The sequence below is a fragment of the Mustela putorius genome, unplaced genomic scaffold (assembly GCF_011764305.1).
Source record: "Mustela putorius furo isolate JIRA1106 unplaced genomic scaffold, ASM1176430v1.1 tig00000083_pilon_pilon_pilon, whole genome shotgun sequence".
NCBI lineage: Eukaryota > Metazoa > Chordata > Mammalia > Carnivora > Mustelidae > Mustela > Mustela putorius.
This window is the reverse complement of record NW_025421273.1, coordinates 7,741,313-7,760,747: the sequence shown is the minus strand read 5'-3', so window position 1 is coordinate 7,760,747 and position 19,435 is coordinate 7,741,313. Positions and strand designations below refer to the sequence as shown.

The following is a 19,435-nucleotide window of genomic DNA, read 5'->3' as shown; positions in this document are numbered from 1 at the left end:
TTCCTGGGATCACCGCCCAAATGAATGACAAATCCTTATTCAAAGTCTGATTCTGGAGGAATCCAAACTAAGACAAACCACAACCTTGGAGTAGCATGCTTCTGTCAAATACAGAAGAAAACATAAAAGTTCGTTTCTTCGCAGTCAGGAAGTAGGCTGTAGTGACAAGATACTGTCCCTTGATCAAACTATAGTCAGGCTTCTCTGAGCTGCCCTTTTCTACTAAATACTCCATAGGCATGTCTTCAAGAGCCCAATTTAACAAGAATCGGACTGGATAGGTTTAGCCAGAGTCCCTCACCCTTCATAAATACCACCCTTGACAACTGATCAAAAATTCCTCTTCTACCCTTGATATTGGATCAATTCTCTTGGATTTTCTATGTACACATTTAGATCATTTATGACTAACTTTTCTTTCATTCCATCCACTAGTTTTATGGCACTAGGCAGAACTCTAGCACAATTTTGATTAGATATGCTGTGACAATTTAGATTATTCATCAAATGTTCACTCTTTAGCCCTTCCTAATAGAATACATGTTCCTGTTCCATGGATGTTGGACTTGACCATGTGATTTGCTATACAACCAAGGGAATGTGAGTGGACACAATGTGAGCAAAGGCTTGAAATACCTGTGAGCCATTGGACTTCTTGTGTTTCTGCTGCACCATTAAAGAGCATACCTCAGGTAGCCCACTGGTCCCAGATGAGTAGATCACATCGAGATGACAGAAGCCAAAAACATGACCTGTGTTTAAGTTTTGCTAACCAGGTAGCAAAGCTGCCTGGTTAGCCTACCCATGTGTGAGGAGGGAATGTTTGTTTTTTTGTAGCCACTAAGATTTTTGTGTGATTGGTTGTTATGTGTTGTTATTGTGGCAAAAACAGATACAAGTGGTAACATCCTTTCTTAATTCTGATCCTGATGTTTTACCATTAAATATATTGGTTAGTGTTTATTTTATAGATATAATTCATAAAATTATCTCTTATTTGTTAAGTTTTTAACATGAATGGATGTTGAATTTTTACCAAAAGCTTTTTCTGCAACTTTTAAGATTATGTGGTTTTCAAATGTTAATGTGGTAAGTTTCATTAATTTTATTTTGGGAATTAACCTGAGCTGCAATTGATCACACATTAAAACAACGTATCTATATGTAGCTCATTATTATTTAATATATTTATTTCTGGACTTCAGTAGGTTTCTATTTTATTTAGCATTACAACATCTAAAATGACACTGGCATATAATTCTTCTTTTTCATTGTTCTTGTTGGATTTGAGTCACCAACACTATGAAGTTTCATTGTCTACCCTTCGTTATGTAGAAGAGATTGTGAAACTGTCATTATTTTATTCTTAAATCTGTTAACTTACCACTGTGGAACTGTGGGTGTTTTTTGTTTAATTAACATATAATGTATTATTTGTGTCAGGGGTACAGGTAAACTGTAGGTTTTTTAATGGAAAGATTTTTAACTCCTGAATCCACTAATAGTGCTAGGACTTTCTGTTTCCCTATTTCTTCTTATACAGTTTTGTTTTGATAAGTATATTTTTCTAGAAATGTTTATATTTCATCTAAAGTTTCAAATTTTTGAGGTGATCCTTAATATATTTTCAGGTTTGCAGGATCCGTAGTGATGTTTCATATTTAATTCTTGATATCATTATTTGCTTTTCCTTATCTCACCATGGTTTATCAGTATTACTAGTCTTTTCAAGCAACAGCTTTTTACTTTTGTTGATTCTATGGTATATATTTCTACTCCACACACCTGAGCTTTTGCCTTTAGTATTCCTTCTTCATTTTCTCTAGGTTTATTTTGTTCTTTGCCAAACTCCTTGAGATGATTACTTTGTCTTTAATTTTCAGCCATTCTTTTTTCAATATATACATTTAAAGCTATTATTAATACTAACTTTAATAAGTACTGCTTTTGCTGTATCCAACCAGGGACATATGTGGTATGTTTGTTTAGCTTAAAATAAGATAGACAGACAGACAGACACACACACACACACACACACACACACACACACAGAAGAATGCTCTGCAGCTGTACATAAATAGAATAAGGAAGCTATGTATTAATATAAAAATATATCTAAGATACACTGCAAGATTAAGTAAAACGTACTACAGTGCAGTATGAATTATTCCCATCCTTTCTAAGAATGGGAGATGGGAGTGGTAGCTTCTTTTCTGGTCTTATAACCAACTGTTGTTAACCAATAACATCTTAAATAGGTAGTTAGTGGATGAGTTAAAGTCATAAAAATAAAAATTTTCTGTATATTCTGATAAATCTATAGGAACATGATTCAAGGATTAAATAAGAAAGGCACTATTTCATGGAAATAAGTGACTTAAATTAGGGATGGGGAGGAAGGGAAGAGACGGAAGGATTACAGAAAGGCTTATAACAATTGTGACACTTTTGTTTTAATTTGTTCACAACATTCCGAACAAAATAACATCACATTTCAACTATTGCTTTTACATAAGAAGTTAATTGTTTTATCCAAAGTAGACAAAAATCTATTTCTTTAAGTTGCCAACCAGCACTTTTCCCCCCAGGGAAAGCTGTTGCTCATTTTTTAAATACATTAATAGAAACACAGAACTGCCCTATAATTGGAAGAAGAAAAAAAAAAGAATTCCCCTATAATAGTTGGGTCTTAGCTGAAGTACATTTAATTTTTTTCTTGTCAAAAGCTGAAGCCAGAAAACAAAACAAAACAAAACAAGCTCAGTCATGATTTCTCTCAGATGTTTAAAGTCCATTAATCTTCGTTAACAATCTGCCTGTGTGTAGAGGTTCCTACATGTGAAAATGGAAAGTAAGCCTCCCCAGACTTATTCATAGAGAAGTTGAGTGGACCATTTATCCTGAGAAAATAGCTGCTGGCCCCCAATCATTACTTCAAGGAAGATAATAACCATTATTGCTCTCCAAGCCAAACCTCTTCTCTTCTGTGCCATGATAGTGTATAATATTTCCTGCTCTGGCAATGAGTATTCCACTTTTCACTCGTGTAATGCTGCTCCTTTGAGCAATCTTTGACCAAGTTCAATTTCACTGAATGCTAAGGGGAGAAACAGTAATATAAACAATTATTAATACTGGAATAAAAATGAAGACTACACATAAATTTCAGATAGAAAAATACATACAAATCCAAACAGTTGTTAAGAGAGGAAAAAAAAATACAGGATGGGCGTTTTCAAGAAAAAGATTTTGTTTTCTAACTGGTGCCAGTAAAACACTGATTTTATATCTAACTCTACCACCATAAGTATATACAAAGAGAGGCGGGTCTAGGTTCACTGATATACTGATATCCCCTGATTTCTCCTATTTCCTTAAAGATTGTCTTCCAGAACATATTTGAACTACAACCAGTGTAACTGTGTTTACACTATTCTTGTCACTGGCACACTCTCTTCGATCTGGCACATACAAAAATTCATTTCCACATTGATTCACTTTTCTGATGCTAAAGCAAACATAATTTTCTTGCTACTTCAATTCTATCACTACTTTGGTATTTCATTCATTATTATAGAAACAGGTAAGACTCTAAATATGGATTTTAAGACTACATAAAATTCTAACATACATAGATCGAAAGCAAGGAAAAGTAGGAAGGTAGACACAATTATGTTTTTTCTTTTCATGTATGTCACTATATTACATTCTAATTTACAAGTGGCGACACTTAGCTTGGCTTCCAGACTATCAAACGTTACAATTTATTGGTAGCTTTTAGTCCAATTCACTACAGAATTTCTGATATGGTTACTGATTATTTTAAGCAAAAACAGGACAATATCTATATTGTACAAACAGAGATGACTTAAAGAACATATTATTGGCCAAATTTTCTGATGACATTCTTTTTAGAACATTCAAGTTACTTTCCTCCCTAGAAGGGGAAAAACTTGCTTAAAAAGTTTCCCCTTCCACAGTTGGATCATTCTTTATTAAGCATATTGACAAAGGTTTAAATCAGTTCAAGACCTCAGCTATTGAAAGATCAAAATATTAAGGTAAGTATTTTCAGCTTGGAAATTAAACTAACAGAATTGCTTTCCATTTAAGAGTAAACATTTAAAACTTTAATGGTTAGCACCTGACCTTTACCAGGATTTTCCTACATCTCCTAGAACTCTAGAGCTGGATAATAAAGCACCGAAAACATAAAAATAACAAAATAAAAGATAATCCCAAGGTTGAGAAGTCTCCTACAAGAAGCCTATGTTTAAATCCCTGTGATACTGAGATGCTAGACCACCATGACTATAATAAAATGAATCCAATTTTTAAAAGTTTTATCCTGTTGAGAAAATAATAGTTTTAACGCTGTGCTCTCAATGTATGTGCCATACAAAACCGCATCTGTTATTTTCCGCTTGGGTATTTTTCATCGCTTTTCTCTCTGGCAAGTTTACAGAGAGAGGACTGTCAACAGACAGGAACAAATACTGCAAGTCTCAGGTCTTGCTATACCACAGGCGTCAGTCCTGAAACACTTGATATTCACATTAAAAGATCCACCAACTCTCATCATGTTTAAATGATGTCTCTAACAGGCTGCTTTCTGTAGGATTTGAGAACTTAGTAATCAGACAAACCTACTTTAAACTCTTTTAGTTTTGCTAGGAGTACAGATTTCTAAAACACACAAGGAAGAAATTATTCCCGTTAGAATTTCCTCACTATATAATCCTTGACAGCACTTGATGTCCTCCTGAGATTTGAGGAGAATAAAGCTATACGAAATGCACAGTCATCATCCTCAGGCTACTTTAGAATCCCACAGACCATCAACTCAAAGAACACCCATGCGTACGCCATTATCCAGAAACACTATGGAGGCAAAGCAAAAAGAAGGAACAGTTAACAGTGAGTAAAATAAACCAACCATGTTTCACGGATATTTTTAAGAAGCTTTAGGTTTTCCTTTTGTTTCGGTTCAAAGACAGCTTTATGGAAAGTAAGCCACTGTCCTTTGAATACAGTCAAGATTTTCTTAGCAAATACATCTCTTTTCATAGCAAATACATCTCTTTTCATAAACACTCAGAGCCAGAGAAGCCTCATAAAAGACCCTCACAATGAGCACTAACTATAGTTCTTTCCTATAACAGACTGAAAAGCAAATACTGAAGATGAGAAAATGCCTTTAAGCTTTAAAATACCACTGTGATATTTTCAAGTATGGTATTTAAAAACAAAAAAGCTAGTTACCAATACTATCATTCTCTCATTAGCAATTATGCTAATGAGAGAAACCAAAAAGAGGCCCTGTTTCTTTATCTTGTCTGACATAGCTCTGCTTTCTGCTACTAATCAAGCAACATTAGGAATGTGATTGAGATGCAAAGAAACAAAGAAAGCCTGGAAGAGCTACTCTTCCTGTTAATTAACCTAGGGAGAAAACAAGACAAAGGAAATAAAAAACAATCGTTTCCAAACTAAGACACGAAAAATCTGAAAAGAGCTTTGAAAAGAGATGGACTTGATAGTTAACAATACATAAAAATGAACACTGGTTTTTACACATTTTAATCAACCAATTTAATACAAATACCTGATTTATACTTTTACACTAAATGGGCTAAGTCCCAAGTTCCAAACTGTAGTTTGCAGGCCTCTACAGTAGGGATCTTTGGAAGGATAAGGTACCTTTGGAGGACAGTGTATAAATGACTGTAAACATACACTGATTGTCCACTAGCTTTCTTAAATAGAATTTCTGAAATATTTTAGTAGGAAATTATATATAACGAGTGTAATTGATCAGATAATTTCTATTACAACATATAAATTCTGTTGTGTGTGCAAAATGTGGTAGAAATAGAAGAGAATATGGAGGAATCATATCTTTAAAGTTAGTGATACATTACAATCCAGTAAGAGTCCTTTAATCTTTTCATGAAACTTTTCTCTATACATGTTGAAATACATAATGCTTTCTGGCTTTTCTTCAAACCAAAACTTGTCAAATTCATAGACAAGGTAACCTGCAGTGAAAAATAAAATATAAATACAGTGCTCAGTAAAGGAAATCACAAACAAAGCATTTTAATGTGCAGAACCAGGGGCACCTGGGTGGCTCAGTGGGTTTTAAAGCCTCTGCCTTCAGCTCAGGTCATAATCTCAGGGTCCTAGGATTGAGCCCTGCATTGGGCTCTCTGCACAGCGGGGAGCCTGCTTCCCCCTCCCCCTTGCCTGCCTCTCTGCCTACTTGTGATCTCTCTCTGTCAAATAAATGAATAAAATCTTAAAAAAAAAAAGTGCAGAACCCTCCTTTAAATTCCACATGAAGATATAATAATCAGACCCTATGACCCAGTAATTGCACGACTAGGTATTTATCCAAAGGATACAAAAATAGTGATCCGAAGAGGCATCTGCACCTGATGTTTATAGCAGCGATGTCCACAATAGCTAAACTATGGAAAGAGTCCAGATGTCTACTGACCCACTGACATATGAATGAATAAAGAAGAGATGGTGTGTGTGTGTGTGTGTGCGTGTGTGTGTGTGTGTGTGTAATGGACTATTACATAGCCATCAAAAAGAATGAAACCTTTCCATTTGCAACAACACAGATGGAACTAGAGGGTAGTATGCTAAGGGAAATAAGTCAGAGAAAGACAAATACTATATGATTTCACTCAAATGGGGAATTCGAGAAACAAGACTGATGAACATAAGGGAAGGGAATGAAAAATGAAGTAAGATGAAAACAGAGAGGGAGGCAAACCATAAGAGACTCTTAACTATGGGAAACAAAATGAGGGCTGCTGGAAGGCATGGGGGTGGGAGGATCAGATAATTGGGTGTGGGCATTAAGGAGGGCACTTGATGTAATGAATACTGGGTGTTAGAAGCAACTGATGAATCACTAAATTTTACCCCTGAAACCAATTTTACACTGTATGTTATCTAAACTGGATTTAAATATTTTTTTAAAAGATATAATAATCAGAAATCATATTAATAAACTACTAGAGGGATGCCTGTGTGGCTCAGTTGGTGAAGCACATGCCGTCAGCTCAGGTTATGATCCCAGGGTCCTGGGATTGAGTCCCATATTAGCCTCTCTGCTCAGCAGGGAGTCTGTTTTCCACTCTGCCTTCTGCTCCTCCTGCTTGTACTCTTTCTTTAACAAATAAATAAAATCTTAAAAAAAAAAAAAACTATTATAAACCTGGAAAAACCATTTAAAAAAAAGGAATATTTTGGTATGTTCAAAATAAGCTGGAATTTCAATAAAATATTTAGTATATCTACCGTTTGTCTCAAATGTCAATAAAATCCCTCAAATGTAGAGATACAGTACTATCAAAAAAATACCTTGGAGATAGGAAAAAGTTATCTCCAGAGATCCCTGAAACACAAATATGAAAGTAATGAGAAAACATTAGAAAGCATAAAGTACATGAAAACATTAGATAAGCATAAAGTATAATGAAGTCTACTTCATTATAAATCTAAGAATTATTTCTGCTTTCCTCAATAAACTAGTCAACACCTTCATTTTTTAAAAAAAGAACATATGGGGGCACTTGGGTGGCTCAATTGTTTAAGCATCTGACTCTTAATTTGGACTCAGGTCATGATCTCAGGGCGGTGAGATCTAGCCCCACATCCGGCTCTGTGCTCAGCATGGAGTCTGCCTGTCCCTTGGATCCATCTGCACCACCCCTCCAACCCTGACCAGCTTGTGCACTCTCTCTCTCTCAAATAAATAAAGTGTTAAAAATATATATATGCACTCTAAATAGTAGGCTTAACATTTTTGTTTTGCAATATCTTCATAAAAGTAGCCAAATAAACCATCAAAGTGTTAATGGTACTTAATAAATATGCATAGATATATTTACAATGAAAAAACATGAATTTAAAACCATTCCTAAATTGTACTTGGATTCAACCAAATATATTTAATATTATTTAACAAGTGTTATCATAGTGCTCGCCATGTACTCATGTGCAGATGTACTCTCACGGCAATCCTATGACTCAGTACTACCTTATCCCCATTTTACAGAAGAGGAAATGGAGTGTGCAGAGAGCTTTTACTTTTATTTTCCCCAAGTAATTTCTATGCTCAGTGTGGGACTAGAACTCACGACCCTTAGATCAAGAGTTGCATGCTCTACTGACTGAGCTAGCCAGGTGCCCACAGACCTTAAGTAACTTGTCCAAATCACATAGTTTACAAGTGGTCTCTATTATGTTCTAAGTTAGACTTTGTTTCCACCAGAATCTCATTTCCTCTTCTCAAAGGACTTTTAAGAAGGGATAGAAGTGATTTTTTTTTTTTTTTAATTGGACAGGAGAGGGAAAGAGAGCACAAGCAGGGGAAGCAGCAGGCAGAGAGAGAAGCAGACTCGCCACTGAGCAAGAAGCCCGATAGGGGACTCAATCCCAGAACTATGAGATCTGAGCCAAAGGCAGATGCTTAACCCACTGAGCCACCCAGGTGCCCCAGAAGTGACCTATTTCAGATAAACGGAGCAGGGAAAGACAGTGACTGCATAAGTGTGGCAAGACTATCATAATCACTTAATATGAAAACAAAGTAAATTCTGCTTTAGAACATCAGTCATAAATAAAGCAAACATTAACAGTTAAGAACCATGACATTTCAAAACTGAAATATCTAAGAAGACCAATTTAAGAAAGTATTTCAGATTAATCTCTTGATTAATAAAATAGATTTTGTTAACTAGGATATGTTAGAAAAGTGAAGAATAAGGCCTTGTTGGGCAGAAGGATGCTACTTCCTTCTCATTCCTAAAAGATAAACTGAGAATGGTAATCTTGTAATTATTTTTAAGTATACTTTTAATCTTTATTTCATTCAAAATTTAGCTTGTGTTTACAGCAGAACAATAGTACATCTACAGAAATTACATATTTGTGTATAAATTGAATCTGTGCTCTCCCCTACCCCTACTCTCATCACTTAATAGGTATGTACAATAAAAAAATTTAGAGATTAATAATCTGGGTAGTATGAAAAATAAGACATTTATCTAAACTTTATGGTATTTTTGTTTTAGTATTTTTGGCTATTAAGTTTTAGCTATTTACTATACATATAAATCCTTTAGATTGCTTTTTTTTTTTTTTAATGTGGGTTCTACACTGGGCATGGACCCCAATGCAGGGCTTAAACGCATGACCATGAGATCAAGACCTGAGCTTAACCAATTTAGCCACCCAGGCATCCCCAAACTGCTTTTCATTACTGTCCTCGGCAAATGATTACTTAGATCTGGAACAAACTGCTCAAGTATAAAGTACTAGAAATTTCTTGCTTCAGAGCTGGGTTATTGGTCTATAATGTAAATTGGTCTCAGAGAAAGACCTGCCTAAGGTCCTGACACTGTAATGGCTAAGTTGATGAAACATCAAGAAACTGCAGGAGTTGACACCAAAATTATAGGAAGCGAGCTAGCAGGGCCTTACATGACATAGACTCTGAAATCCTTGCGGGAAAGGATGGAAAAGAGTTGTTTCCACAAAGCACATCTATTTTCCTCTTGACTCTAGGAGTCCATGGAAATCCCACACAAAATTTCTAACCTTAAAATTCCCTGTGTGCTTTTACTGTCTCTAACCAAAGCCACAGGGGCTCCGGATATTTTCCAACAGGGGTTAAAAATAAGGGAACCAGGGGTGCCTGGGTGGCTCAGTTGGTTAAGCAGGTCGTGGACCTGGAGTCCTGGGATCTAGCCCCACATCAGGCTCCCTGCTCCGCAGTAAGCCTGCTTCTCCTCCTCCTTCTGCTGCTCCCTCTGCTTGTGCTCTCTTGCTTGCTCTCTCTCTCTCAAGTAAATAAATAAAATCTTAAAAGAAAAAAAAAAAGAAAGAAAAGGGAACCACAGGAATAGGGATTGACTGTAAACTGGCCTGAGGGGCCTTGTGGGGTGACAAAATGTTCTAAAATTGGATTATGATGTTAGTTGTGTAACTCAGCAAATTGACCCAAACTCGGCGAATTGTATACTTAAAACGGGTGAATTACTGGAGCGGTATCTGGAGGTGCGTGCTGCATGAAGGGAGTGTTTTGGTCTTGAAAATGAAAGCTTTAAAACTGCTAAGTCTTTGGCCTCATTTCTGCTCTCTTTGCAGTGTCTCGAACAGCAGCTGGCACCAAGTGCGTGAATGCCTGAATGCGAGGTATGGAATTCTATAGTCTGACAGGGATACTCTGAAAGAGAAGGAAAGAAGAATAATGCAGAAATGGATAACCGAAGGAACAAAGTCTCTGGTAAGACTTCCCAGAGAAGGTCATGTCTAAACCGAGATTTCCAAGATGCGCAGGGGTCACCTGGACAGAATGGAAGAAGCAGAAAGGGTGTTACAGGCCGAGCGAGAGGTCGAGAGTCAAAAGAGTGTAATACATTTGCACAACTAAAAGGCCAGGTGCCCACATTGCAGACAGGGGGGAGTTGGTGTCTGGCAAGAGAATGAATCTGGAGAGGTTACCAAGGTATGGATTATGAAGGGCCTTGTAGTGGAACCTTTTCAACAATTGTAGGCAGTGGAGCAAAATGATTTGATTTTCATTTGAAGTCATTCTATCTGCAATGTGGAGAAGAACTGGATGGAAGAAGGTCATCACAGAGAGACGACTCAAAAAGCTGTCACAGTGACCCACTAACAAAAGGCCTCGTGCTGCGCAGTTACAGCGGGGATGGGAAAAAGTAAAGAAGGGCAAGAGATACTCAGCACCTGACAAACCTGGGACAAGGGATTAAGTGAAGGCAGAGGAGGCTGTGGGAAGGAGAGACTTGAATGATGCCTTCAACGTGCAGATGAAGAAGTTATGATTCAGCCGTTTATAACCAATTAGTTTCCTACATTCTGCCAACATGCAAGTGGCATTCTAAAGACACAAAGAGATCAAGAAAAGTAGAATGTGAAACTATGCTAGGTTTAAAGTCTTTGCTTCTGAGCAATAGCTTCACAGATCAATTTACTTAATTAAACCTTTAGTGTGCAAATCACAAGAAAACTTAATGGAACAGTAATAATAATGACTGCATTAGGAACCAGTTAGTAAGTACCCCCAACCTAACACAAGAAAGCCTGGCCTTGAAGTGGGGGTTGGGAGAGAATGTTCCTTTAAATTTGATTTCCTTATAAGACTAACAAAATAATCTGCAAATGGATTGTTCTTGACTCAACAGCATTCGCTAACAAGTTTACAAGAGGAAAAATTCGTTTTATAGTTGACTGGAAAATGGATGTCTACAGGAAAACTGCATAAATCCTAAATTAACATATATGTGAAAAAATGACCTTGCTGAATTTTTTTATTCAGCAAATACAGAAACTGAGGATAAAATATTCTTGGGGACTCATCTTCCATTATTTCCTTCTTTTCTTTTTTCTTAAGGTTGATTTATTTATTTGAGAGAGAGCAAGAACATGAGCAGGGAGGAACAGAGGGAGATGGGGGAAAGAATCTTAAGCAGACTCCCCACCCAGCATGGACCCGACATGGGGCTCAGTCTCACAACCCTGATATCATGACCCGAGCTACAATGAAGGGTCAGACGCTTAACCGACTGAGCCACCCAGGCGCCCCCCTTATTTCCCTAAGAACTTAATAAAATAAAATGTCAAGCGTAAATTACATATTTAGTAGAAATATGTCTAGAAATATCTAGTTTTGACTCATTTTAATACGCACAATAAAACTGATGAAAGTGTTCCATCGTCGGTATACCAGGAACAAAGTTGTAGAGATGAAACTTCAAAGCTTCACTCTTCAGCAAGCTATAAGCCATCTCGGTAAGGTTGATTCCAACTATTGCGTAAGAGTACCTATGTCAGAGACATTACCAGTTACACCAGCTAGCCAAATAGCTCATGATATAAATTTAAAATTATGCAAGAAATTAGTGAAAAATTACTTTGATGCATTTCTAATACAGTACTGGTTTTATGAATAGATAAAAGATTTTTATTTTTTTAGAGGCCTTTGGCTTTTTGGATATAATCTAAGAAGTAATAATGAAACTTTGGTCATACAAATACCAAAAACCTTTTAAAGCCTTAAAAAAAATTAAAAAGACTCTGAAAAACAATCTGAGGGTTTTGAAGGGGTGGGGGTGGGAGGTTGGGGAACCAAGTGGTGGGTATTGGAGAGGGCACGGATTGCATAGAGCACTGGGTGTGGTGCAAAAACAATGAGTACTGTTACACTGAAAATAAATTTAAAAAAAAAATTAAAAAGAGTACACTCTCATTGGTTTCTAAAACACACTGGGTAATCTGACATTTTCTCCTCCATTATCAGGGTATTTATTTTTATGATGTAATATTGTTATGTTTTTTCAAAGGCAGGTATCACTGTAATATAATAACAAAATAATTATGATAAAGCTGATAATCGAACCTCAACTACATTTCACTTTACAATTTTCAAAGCTATTTCTCATTTTCCTATATCTACGTCAAAGCTATTTCCCATTTCTATTTTCAAATCTATTCCTCAAGAAACTTTCAGAAAGTTCCTTACCTCCATTTTCTAACAAACTGTATCTTGTGACAAAAATATATTGAAATAATACAAAATTTGTATTCGATCACATTTCACCTTAAAAATAATGGATCATGTACCATCTTTATGAAGTTCTTATTAATAAAAATAATCTCACTTTTAAAAATACCATGAAAGGGGCGCCTGGGTGGCTCAGTGGGTTAAAGCCTCTGCCTTCAGCTCAGGTCATGATCTCAGGGTCCTGGGATCGAGCCCCGCATCGGGCTCTCTGCTTAGTGGGGAGCCTGCTTCCTCCTCTCTCTCTGCCTGCCTCTCTGCCTACTTGTGATCTGTCTGTCAAATAAATAAATAAAATCTTTAAAAAAAAAATAAAAATACCATGAAATACTTTCAAATTCAGATAATCTAATCAGTATTTTAAAATTCAAGAATTTACAATTTCTTTGAGGTATCCAGCTTACCCTAATTTTGGATGATTTGAACGGGAAAGAATCTGGTGAGCTTCACTGGTATAATTTTCACTGAAATACCTTTAAAAAGTTGAAGGAAAATAGTAAAATTAACATGTTATTCAAATTAAAGATATCCAGAAGAAATTTAAAAAGCTAATGTCAACAGGATATTCCCCGAACTGCCACAATCATCCCAAGCTCCATCTCAAATCGCTTCTGTGACTCTGAAATGCTTGTGAATCAACCTTTAATTCTGAGGGATCAGGCCTATCTAGTTAGTACAGGACAGGAGCCCTTGGCAACGCTTTGAAGTATTTGAAAAAGAAATGATTTAACAAGAGACTTTCTACCTACCTTTAAAAAAATCTAGAGTCCTCTTTTGTTGTTGTTATTTTAAATTTTCTATAAAATAGTGTGTGTGTACCTGTTGGGACATTCATCCTTTCTCCTAGGGTAACGCTTTCTATTGCAACTGGAATCTGTATTGTTTAATGCCATTTTTTGTGCAAACAGAGGAAAAGCAATAACCTTTCTTTTGCACTAAAAAAGCCCTCCTTGATCAGTGGTATAACTAAAATGCTGGCCATAAAACGCAAGTATTGGCGGGTATAATGGAAAAATATATGAAGCTACCTATTCATAGGCTAATACATCCTGTTGTCTTATACTAATGCAACTTCTTTGAATTCTTCGAGAGAGGGACTAAATCTTCTGTACAGCCTCCTGGGTCACCTCATGACGAACTGGTATTCATGCACATACACACGTATGACTGACTGGATGTTTGTATGAGGGTAAGAAGTAGAATAAACAGAGGGGCGCCTGGGTGGCTCAGTCGGTTAAGTATCTGCCTTTGGCTCAGGTTATGATCCCAGGGTCCTGGGGTGGAGCCCCACATCTGTTCCCTGCTCAGCGGGGAGCCTGCTTCTCCCTCTCTTCCTCTGCTTGCTGCTTTCCCTACTTGTGCTCTCTCTCTGTCAAATAAATAAATGAAATAAAATTTAAAAATCTTTAAAAAAGGTAGAATAAAAAGTGGCTTTCTATGGCTCATATAAATTTTAGAAGGCACAAGCACTGAAATTTTCACACAACAGAGAAATTTCTAACCAAGTTTTCTCATTTTCCTTCTATAGATTAATACTATAGACTTCCATTTTTCTTTACTACTTTTCAACCCATTAGAAAAAAGGTTGTTAATTTAGAACTCCATGAATGAAGGGGTATCCATGAACCACCTTAAATTCTGCATACATTTTTCTGTGTGTACATTTCCTGGGAAGAGAATATATAAAACTTTCACCAGATTTCCAAAGGGATATGTAATTCCCCAGACAGGAAAAAGTCCTGTTTTAGTGCAATGCTTTCCTTACATATACTAATTTTTCTCCTTTATCCCTAGGTTGACTCTAAGGATGCCCTTACTAAACTATCTTTCATTTTTTGTCATGATACTAATACAATTCAGTATTAATATTTTTAGAGCCAAACTACTCTTAAAGTATCCAATCTGTAACACAGAACAACTTTTAATTTCCTTAATGAACTTAGTCAACCCCTATCTTAACAGCATCTATGCAAAATGAACATCTATGCAATAGCAAGACTATTCTTTACAATAATCTGTAGAGTCCGACCCCTTCCCTCCTTCCGCCTTCCTTCTTCCCTCTCACCTCTTGCCTGCCTGCCTTCCTTCTCCTTTTCTACATACATTTGGCCTTAATTAGTATATTCAACGTAGCTGCTTCTATTTCCTCATCTATTCCGCTTTCTTCAGTCTCTCCTGAATTCATTTTCCGTACAATATCCTTTCTTCTACACCTGCCTCAACATTCACTTACTTAAGTATCATCATCAAACTACCAGCTATCCTTTAAAGCAACAAAATATCTCAGGAGATTAGATGACAAAGGCCAAGAAAGTTAAAAAATAAATCACATAAGGGTGTTTGAATAGCTTGTCTGGTTCTTGACTGTATCTTTACTTCAATCCTGAAGACTCATAGCTCCATACACAGGACAACAAACATAATTATAGCGGAATCAGAATGGATTTTTCATGTTTTCAACCATCTCTAGTACATCATTGGTAATCAAGTAATTACTAATAAATGTAGTCTTTGTCATTTTTTAAATCAGTAGATACCAGCTCTAAATGTAAGTATCTGTAAACCACTTAAAGGTCTATCAGAATCCCTTGCCACAATCTTGAATCAAATCCTACTCACTTAAATTTTAAGCTACATTAAATTCTTTCTCTGGCCAATGCTGAAAAATCTTTATTCCTGAGAAGCAAGGTTACTCAATAAAGAGAAAGGAAACACTATGGGGTGCCTGGGTGGCTCAGTCAATCGTCCAACTCTTGATTTCGGCTCAGGTCATGGCATCAGGGTTGTGAGACTGACCCTGTGTTGGACTCCACATGCTTATGATTCTTTCTCCCTCTCCCTCTGCTGCCCGCCCATCCCCCCACAAATGCACTCTCTCTTTAAAAAAAAAAAAAGAAACACCAGAATAGTGTCTGATTAACTGAGGTTGAAATATCTGTGTAGTTTACAAGTACCAAGAAGAAAGATGGTCTTTAAAGGCTACGAACAAAGAATCCATGTGTTCTGAAAAACAATGAATTTTAAAATATTTTATAATTTTTCCAAGTGGAAACAAACTGCATTTGTTCTACTTCAATTCCAACTGGAAGTTTATCAAAGCAGAAAACTGGCAATCTCATTTTTAAAATTATTACTTTGTAATTTTTTCAAAGACTATATTTATTTATTTGAGAGAGAAAGAGAGTACACAGTGAGGGGAGGGGCAAAGGGAGAAGCAGGCTCCCCACTGAGCCCAATGCAGGGCTTGACCCCAGGACCCCGGGATCTCATCCTGAGCAGAAATCGGACCTTTAACCAACTGAGCCACCAGGTGCCCGTATAATTATTATTTTTGTATTGTGTTGTAACTTTGGCAGGTATACTTACAGGGAATCTTTATAATCTTTATACTTACAAAATTTAGGTATTACAGAAAATTAAATACTTTTATGACTGGAAAAAATTATAGATATTGAAAACCTACTATGTCTTCTATTTTCCCCCAAATAGCTTTATCTATACAGACCTATTAATAATATCAGCACTGTTTTAGGACTAACTTTTCATAGTAACAATTATCCAAACTTTGCTAATGGTTAGATTTCCCATTCTAGGCATTTTATGGTCTATAAATAACAATTCAAGGACAGACATTAAGAGTGGAATCTTAATTTGCGTATCCACAACCATACTAATCTTCCAGTTTACTTTCTAGAATAGTTTTGGCCATCTATTCTGATTTTAATTACATATTTGGGGATTTCATATGTATGCCCAAGCATAAGTATTAAAGGAGGAATAAAAAGAGAGAGAGAGTTCATATAGGCTCTGAAAAGTCAGGGCTTTAGATCACTGATCACAGATGGTGAAGAGACTTTATTAGTATCAAGCTATATTTCCAAAATGGAACTGGAGAGCCAAGAGAGAAGTGGCAAGAAGATAAAATGAGTAAGAGTATACATGCTTCCTTAAGAGGTATCAGAAAGCAGGAGGAAAGAGAAAGGAAGAAGAAAGATATCAGTAAGTAAAGAAATCACACACACACACACAAAATGTTTCCAATGTCTTCATATTGTTGCCAGGATATTAGGAAATACTTTAAGCACCATAGGTATTAAAATTCAGAGATGGTATGAAACAACTGGATCAATTCTTACTAGAATTTAACAATACTGGAGGTTACACGTCATTTCAGAGAAGAAAAAATGTATTTCACTTACACAAGGTTGATTAATCCAAGTATCCCCATGCCTCTGAAGTCTGTTTTGGGATCATCACCCTGGAAACCAATGTCAGCCCACTGCTTGGAGATTCTAGCCTTCAACTTTTTCGTGGGCATTAGTAGATTCCAAAGCTGTACAAACATACTTCCATATTACAAATAATAGCGATGTTCTTAATTTACTAAGACATTTTTCTTCTCACAGCTGACATATAAGTAAGCTGAATGCTTTCAATTAAACAGCTTTAGTAGACAAATCATAGGAGTTCAACAAAGACTATATTTAGAGAACTTTTCAGTTACCCTTAAAAATGCAGCATACTTATTCCAATTTAAAAGACTGATATTAAGAATAGATTTTAAAAAGTGACAAGTATATAGAAATCTAAAACAATGAGATACCTTTATTTGATATATATATTACCTAGTAAATAAAGGTATATATATATATATATATATATATATATATATACACACACACACACACCAGGCTTGGTAAACTGCCTCCTTAAGAAAAAACAAAACAAAACAGTGTTAGGGTCTTGGCCCTTCACTCAAATACTACATACTAAAATAGGCTCCACTCTAATGGTGGGTCCCTAAACGGAAAAAGGGAAACAGAGGGAATCATGAAGAGGTAAGACTGACAGTATTTGAAGCCGTACGATTATTATTTTACAAATTTTCATAATTTTAGAAGAAAAAATAATATGGCTTGGTTTTAAGTAAATATGTTCCTTAACACGGAGCATTTAAAAACAGCAATCACAGATTAGCAACTGACTAACCAATGCAAAACAAAGTTTAAAAAATTTAATCATTTTCTAAATTCAACACCACAAGTCATCAAACAAAACAGACTTACAAAAGTTGATTAAAAAGTGTGTAAATATTTGCAGAACAGAAATACTTGCATTTTTTTCCATCTCACTACCATTTCAGGCATTGTTGAGTAAAGCACTCCTAATGAAAGGAGTATCCTGTCACCTAAAATAAAATGTGAAGACTTGTGACCTTACTTTAAAGACGGTCAGGACTCTGGCCCTGAAGCTAATCCAGTCATTAGACCGGGTTTTTCTCTGGTCCCTTCTCTTTCTACTAACACATCAGTGTCTCTCCACGAGTTCGGCAAGGGGTTTGATTATGCCAGTGATAAAGCCTCAGTGATGTGGGGAGAGACACAATAAAACCAGTAACAGTCAAGTTAAATATGCACAAATATCAAGTTTCTGGGTTCTACCCCTGGAGATTCTGATTTCATGGGGCAAATGTGAAATCTTACACTGTAAATATAAGACCTTGGTTAACTTTCGTGAAGGTGGTCCTTAAACTACAGATTAAGGAAGCATGTACCTACTTAGCTCTTTATCCACAAACACCGCGGAGTATGCGCAGTGGCTGTGGGATTTACCACCAGCAACTGGCTCTCTACCTTGAAAATGGAGTCTCATAATGAATCAACAAAATAAAAATTCTCTTGACCAAGATGCTAGGATGTGTATCTTACCCTTCTAAAGGGAAGGCATCATGTAGAAAAGGTCAGAAATTAAGGGAATAATGTAAACAATGAAGATATAAATGGTGGCCAACCTCCCGTTAAATATAAAGGTTCAGTCTACACCAACAGCCCTTTGAGGTGTGTAGTTTCATTATCCTCATTTTACAAAATCAATTTTTATTTTTAATTTTAGGTGAAGTGTATGTTTATACTTTCTCAGAAAAAAAGGGTTTTTTAAAAAAAAACTTTTCTGTTTACTTAGATATTATCTGTTACTTAGATATTATCAATGTCTCTTTCCATAGCACTTTTAGATACAACAAACTCCTAACTCCAAGTACAATGTGCTATGTTCTTTATTTTATCCCTTTAAAAATGAAATTGGCCCCAAAGAAAATTACTTTACCTCCTCCGGCCTTAGAATCCTCATCCCTAAAACTAGAACGAAGCTGATAGGCTAGATGATCTGGAAAGCTTATTCCAGGTTTAGTAATCTCTACTTTCGTCCTCTCACTGGCCTTATGTATTTATACTTTAGAAATAAGAAATAGGAAAATTCAATTACTTTCTTAATTTTTAAATCTATGGTGGCATCATTTGGCAATTCACATTCTGTAAATCCCAAAATTTTTGACCTAATAATATGAAAAGGGATAGTCATGTTCACAATTTCTAAGTAAGCTAAAAAAGAATGCCTACCTTATACAAGCAATTTACATAAAAAGTAGGGGGAACATCTGAAGCTTGCGGACTCATCAGTTGAAAAGATACCTCTCTCAGTAAGTTTTAATTTATTTCAGAATTAAAAGCATTAAAATAAAATTTACATGAATATATTTTAATGAGGCTTATCAGAAAATTGCAAAAATAGCTAAATCTTTCACCAACAATAATAAGGGGCAAAGAAACTGGATGATTGGTAAGCCTCTAGAATCTGCACACAGACTTTACTGGCTTAGATAGAGAAAACAGAAATTTACCTTGAGAAGCAGCTTTTCATGTTGGAGGTTATCAGAGTCATACGGCCTTTTCCTCACACTTTCTACATCCAAATAGAGCTGTTTATAACCCGATATCTGCAGTAAGCATGCCTTCATACAGATTTTAAAACTGAAAATGAGAAAATTATTAT

The 19,435-nt window shown here is 35.9% G+C and overlaps 1 protein-coding gene across 5 annotated transcripts in view; it reads right to left on the bottom strand.

Annotated features, from left to right (window-relative positions):
• Positions 1-2,428: 2,428 nt before the first annotated feature.
• ELMOD2 (ELMO domain containing 2) overlaps positions 2,429-19,435 on the bottom strand; it is a 29,726-nt gene continuing 12,719 nt past the window's right edge. For 3 of the 5 annotated variants that reach the window (XM_045071488.1, XM_045071362.1, XM_045071376.1), the window contains 6 exons: positions 19,284-19,413; positions 16,804-16,937; positions 13,009-13,077; positions 11,735-11,868; positions 5,922-6,038; positions 2,429-3,097 (listed from right to left, as the gene is read on the bottom strand). In XM_045071488.1, coding sequence (XP_044927423.1) covers positions 3,039-3,097; positions 5,922-6,038; positions 11,735-11,868; positions 13,009-13,077; positions 16,804-16,937; positions 19,284-19,413 — 643 coding nt within the window. In that variant the 3' untranslated portion in view covers positions 2,429-3,038. Of the gene's footprint in view, positions 6,039-11,734; positions 11,869-13,008; positions 13,078-16,803; positions 16,938-19,283; positions 19,414-19,435 lie in introns of all 5 variants that reach the window. The other 2 variants (XM_004768466.3, XM_045071459.1) reach the window with 2 other exon arrangements.